Genomic DNA, 5,653 nt, shown 5'->3' on the forward strand with positions numbered 1-5,653 from the left:
GGATCATGAGGTCAGGAGATCGAGACCATCCTGGCTAACACAGTGAAACCCCGTCTCTACTAAAAATACAAAAAATTAGCCAGGCGTGGTGGCAGGCGCCTGTAGTCCCAGCTACTCAGGAGACTGAGGCAGGAGAATGGCGTGAACCCGGGAGGCAGAGGTTGCAGTGAGCCGAGATAGCACCACTGCACTCTAGCCTGGGCGACAGAGCAAGACTCTGTCTCAAAAAAAAAAAGGAAAACAAAAAAGTGTTCACCGTGTTTGTTCCTCAATCATGAGGAATTAACCATCACCTATTGTGGTGAATTTTATGTGTCAGCTTGACTGGGAGCATGTGGTGCTGTATTAGACCATTCTCACACTGCTATAGAGAAATACCCAAGGCCAGGCATGGTGGCTCACACCTGTCTTCCCAGCACTTTGGGAGACTGAGGCGGGTAGATCACCTGGGGTCAGGAGTTTGAGACCAGCCTGGCCAACATGGTGAAACCCCGTCTCTACTAAAAATACTAAAATTATCTGGACGCATGCCTGTAATCCCAGTTACTCGGGAGGCTGAGGCAGGAGAATCACTTGTACCTGGGAGGCGGAGGCTACAGTGATCCGAGATCACACCACTGCATTTCAGACTATGCGATGACAAAATGAGACCTCATCTCAAAAACAACAACAACAACAAACAGAAATACCTGAAAGCTATGTGCCGTGGCTCACGCCTGTAATCTGAGCACTTTGGGGAGGCTGAGGCGGGCAGATCACCTGAGGTCAGGAGTTCGAGACTACCCCGGCCAAAATGGCAAAGTCCCATCTCTACTAAAAATGCGAAAATTATCCAGGTGTAGTGGCATTTGCCTGTTATCCCAGCTACTCAGGAGGCTGAGGCAGGAGAATTGCTTGAACCCAGGAGGCGGAGTTTGCAGTGAGCCGAGATCCCACCACTGCACTCCAGCCTGGGTGACAGAGTAAGACCCTGTCTCAAGAAAAAAAGGAGGAGGAGAGAGGAATTTGCGCCGCACCCCCATGCCCCTCCGTTTTCCCCACTGCCTCACTGCGTGAGCTGGCACATTTCATGTCATCTTCTCAGCCTCCACCCCCACCATTCCCCCTCTCCCTCAAACTGGGATTTACACCATTGCTCAGGCCTTCAGACTGGAACTGAATTACACCACCAGCTTTCCTGGGTCTCCGTATGGCAGACAGCAGATCATGGTACTTCTCAGCCTTCATGATTACATGAGCTGATGCCTCATAATAAATCTCCATTTACAAATAGAAATCTCTCATTAGTTCTGCTTCCTTGGAGAACCCTAATACAGGTATCTACTGGCATTTGGGAAGAGCATTTTTTCTTTAGGCAGGGATGTCCTATATGTTGCAAGGTGTTAAAACTTCTGGGCCTAGTTGTGAAATATTGATGACATTCCTTAATCATTCTGACAACAAATTTCCTTCTCCACCCCCAAATTTCCAGAAGTCCTCTGGAGAGCAGTTCTGCATCTGGCTCAACCACTCATAAGCTGTAGAGAGACTAGAAAAGAGATAATCACAGAGTCAGGCCATTTTTACCTGCAAGAATTTAAAAAACAGAGTTTTTAAGGTTCTTCATGTTTCCTCTTACTGAATTCATTCCTTGCTTCCTTCCTTCCTCCTTCCCTGCCTCCCTCCTTCCCCATCCCTCCTTCCTTCCCTTGTTCCTTTCTTTCTTCTTACTTTTATTACTTCTTTTGTATCATCAAGAATGAGTGTTGAATCCTACTGAATGTTCTTATTCCACCCACCGAGAGGGTCATATGTGTTTCTGTTACTGGAAAGGGGTCCTATTCCAGACCGCAAGAGAAGGTTCTTGGATCTCACACAAGAAGGAATTCAGGGCGAGTCCATAGAGTAAAGTGAAAGCAAGTTTATTAAGAAAGTAAAGGAATAAAGAATGGCTAGTCTATAGACAGAGCAGCCCGAGGGCTGCTGGTTGCCCATTTTTATGGTGATTTCTTGATGATATGCTAAAGGAGTGGATTATTCATGCCTCCCCTGTTTTGACGTTGCCATGGCATTCGTAAACTGTCATGGCGTTAGTGGGAGTGTAGCAGTGAGGACAACCAGAGGTCACTTTCATTGCCATCTTGGTTTTGGTGGGTTTTGGCTGACTTCTTTACTGCAGACTGTTTTATCAGCAAGGTCTTTGTGACCTCTATCTTGTACCGACCTCCTATCTCATCCTGTCACTTAGAATGCCTTAACCTCCTGGGATTGCAGCCCACCCGGTCTCAGCCTCATTTTACCCAGCCGCTATTCGAGAGGGAGTTGCTGTGGTTCAAATGCCTCTGCCATTTTCTCTTTTAATCTATTAATTTATATTTCTATGGCAGAGGTGACTTACTGCAAACCTATTCTGCCACTTTTCTTTAGTAACCACGATTGTATTTAGGTGGCAGTGTACCCAGTTAATGGACTGCATGTCTCAGCCTCCTTGGATGCAAGAAGTGGTCATGTGGCCAATACGATAAAGGCATAGGGCTGTTTGCATTTTTAGGAAGACCCTTTAAAATGAAATACACCATTGGAGTGCACCACTTTTGCCTTTCCTTCCTTCCTGCTGCCTGGAATGTTGATGTGATGGGTGGAGCTGCAGCAGTGCTGCTCCTTATCAATTCCTTGATAAGGTGATCTTGAGACTAGAAGCCAAACACTGGCATGATGGAGTAGACAGAGGAAAGTCTAGGTTCCTGGTGATAGTACAGCCACGATATTAAGCTTGGGCCACCTGCTTCTGAACTTAATTTACATAAAAATAAACGTCAATGTTTTTCTAAAAATACAGATCGAGGTTATCAAGGAATAGAAGTGAGCCTTCAACCGCAGTGTGAAATGGTGCATTCGGATTTCATCTAAAGTAGGCAGCTGCTTCCCAGCTTCATTCAGCCACAGGATGGTAGCTTCATTTAATCAGATCTCTCGTTTTTCAACAGATACAGATATTCCAACTTCTGTATGAAAGCTCCCAATTTAAAAATGGTGGCTTGGCCAGGTATAGTGGCTCACGCCTGTAATCCCATCACTCCAGGAGGCTGAGGTGAGTTGACTGCTTGAGCCCAGGAGCTCAAGACCAGCCTGGGCAACATAGTGAGACCCCAATTCTACAAAAAATACAAAAAATTAGCCCTGCATCATGGCGCACATCTATAGTCCCAGCAACTGTTGAGGCTGAGTGGGAGGACCACCTGAGCCCAGGAGGTGGAAGCTGCAGTGATCCATAATCACACCACAGCACCCCAGCCTGGATGACAGAGTGAGACTGTCTCAAAACAAACAAAACATAATAGCTCAGCTTTCATTAAAAACATAGTGTAGCCTAAATACAATACATCTAAGGGTGATATTTAGCCCACAGGGCTGCCAGTTGAACTCTGCTTAGGGAGGTTCCTTTCTGGGCTCATGCTGAAGTCGCCTTTGTAAAATCAGAAATGTATCTATTCACATTTAGCCTTTAATATCCCATGGGCAAGGTCAAATAGGGGAAGATCATGGGCAGATGCCACCCCTCTACTTCTGCACACCACACAAGACACTGCATTTTATTGCTTCTTCATGGTGTGTAGCAAATATAGCAGAAGTCCACTCAAAACTTATTTATTTATTTAACACTGAGTCTTGCTTTATTGCCCAGGCTGGAGTGCAGTGGTGTGATCACAGCTCACTTCAACCTCCGCCTCCTGGGTTCAAATGATTCTCATGCCTCAGCCTCCCAAGTACCTAGGACTACTGGCATGTACCACCGCGCCCATCTATTTTTCTATTTTTGGTAGAGATGGGGTTTTGCCAGGTTGGCCAGACTGGTCTTGAACTCCTGGCCTCAAGTGATCCACCCACCTCGGCCTCCCAAAGTGCTGGAATTATAGGCATGAGCTGCCGCGCCCGGTGTCAAAACTGTCTTTCTAAAATTTTGTTGGCTGGGCGCGGTGGCTCACGCCTGTAATCCCAGCACTTTGGGAGGCCGAGACGGGCGGATCATGAGGTCAGGAGATTGAGACCATCCTGGCTAACACAGTGAAACCCCGTCTCTACTAAAAATACAAAAAACTAGCCGGGCGTGGTGGCAGGCGCCTGTGGTCCCAGCTACTCCGGAGGCTGAGGCAGGAGAATGGCGTGAACCCGGGAGGCGGAGCTTGCAGTGAGCTGAGATCCGGCCACTGCACTCCAGCCTGGGCGACAGAGCGAGACTCCGTCTCCAAAAAAATAAATAAATAAATAAATAAAATAAAAATAAATAAAATTTTGTCAGAAGGGGGTTGTGGCAGCTCTGTGCAACTTGTCCCCTTTCCTGTTTCCTCGTGTAATTCTGTTGGACAGTGTTGTTTAGCAGAATGATAATATTTTCAGATTGCTTTTGTCCTTAAAAAAAGGATGTGGCCTGCCTGCCCAGTGCCTGGGAAGCTGAAATACCAGGAAGAAGAACAAAATCCTGGGTGTTCTATTGAGAGTGAGAGGAGGACAGGATTTTGATTGTTCTACAATGATATAAAACTCTCCCCTACTCCATGCCACACTGAGAGACAGCGTGGTGGATTGAACTGGGAGAAGGCCCGCGGAGCCCAGTGCGCCCTCCAGGATGGACATTTATGTCTTGATAAGCCTGGGGGTCACCATGCTGCATAATGAGGCTGGAGACCTGCCACTGATGGTGGTTGTCACATGTCATGGCTTTCTTCATTCCCACTTTCCCTTTCTGAGGCTGGAAGATATTTGGGGGGTGAGAGAAAATCAAGTTTGAAGGTAAATGAAAATATTGGGCACCCACTAGAATGTTCCACATCTGTAAATACGAATGCATCTTTGTAAACACTTAACATCTGTTTTGGGGGGTGCTTGTTTAAATCCACAGATGGCATTTTGCCAGAGGCTTCCTTTAGTTCCCTATTTCTCTCACTCAAGGTATCCTAGTTTGGAGATCCAGACCAGGTGCAGCCCATGTACCCTGATGAACCCTGAGTTCCCCTCCCCATCATCTTCCTCACCTCACAGGTGCGGCCCTGAAATGTGTTTCTACTGTCTCCTCACACAGTCCCCATGTTCCCCTCCTCTGGTTAGTTTTAGGGTAGTCTGGCCTGGGAAGGAATTTGGGACTGATCATGCCACGTCCCCTGGAATGGGACTAGAAAGGAATCCTGGGCTTCCTGGGGACCAAGGTCCCACTCAGGTTGTCATGGAAAATGAGGCTGAGAGCCCCCCTCTGCAGCACCCTGTGGGAGGGAACCCGAGGTCTCTGCTGGTCCTGGTGGGTACAGACCTGCAGCCATCCCGGTGCTCCGTGAAGCTCACTGATTTCCCCATGAAGCCCATGGAAGCCATCACTGGTTTCCATGGGAGCGGACCATGGCCACTCCTGCTCCTGTTCCCTGTGGGAAAGGGCCAAGGGCACCCCTGGTCCTGGTCACTGTGGGAAGGGACTGTGGTCACCGCTGGTCCTGGTCCCGGCGGAAGGGACTGTGGTCACCGCTGGTCCTGGTCCCCGTGGGAGGGACCGTGGTAATCGCTGGCACTGGTCCCTGCGGAAGGGACTGTGGTCACCGCTCATCCTGGTCCAGGTGGGAGCGGACCGCGGCTACCCTGGTGATGGACCCCACGGGGCGCACCCGCGCCAACCCGCACGCAGAGC

At 48.6% G+C, this 5,653-nt stretch overlaps 1 protein-coding gene across 1 annotated transcript in view; it reads right to left on the reverse strand.

Annotated features, from left to right (window-relative positions):
• SLC15A4 (solute carrier family 15 (oligopeptide transporter), member 4) overlaps window positions 1-5,346 on the reverse strand; it is a 68,755-nt gene extending 63,409 nt beyond the window's left edge. Inside the window, exon 1 of the mRNA XM_011988895.1 lies at window positions 5,285-5,346. Within this exon, the coding sequence (XP_011844285.1) occupies window positions 5,285-5,346 (62 nt within the window). The remainder of the gene's footprint in view (window positions 1-5,284) is intronic.
• Window positions 5,347-5,653: the final 307 nt, after the last annotated feature.

This window comes from Mandrillus leucophaeus, unplaced genomic scaffold (genome assembly GCF_000951045.1).
Source record: "Mandrillus leucophaeus isolate KB7577 unplaced genomic scaffold, Mleu.le_1.0 Scaffold34, whole genome shotgun sequence".
Lineage (NCBI taxonomy): Eukaryota > Metazoa > Chordata > Mammalia > Primates > Cercopithecidae > Mandrillus > Mandrillus leucophaeus.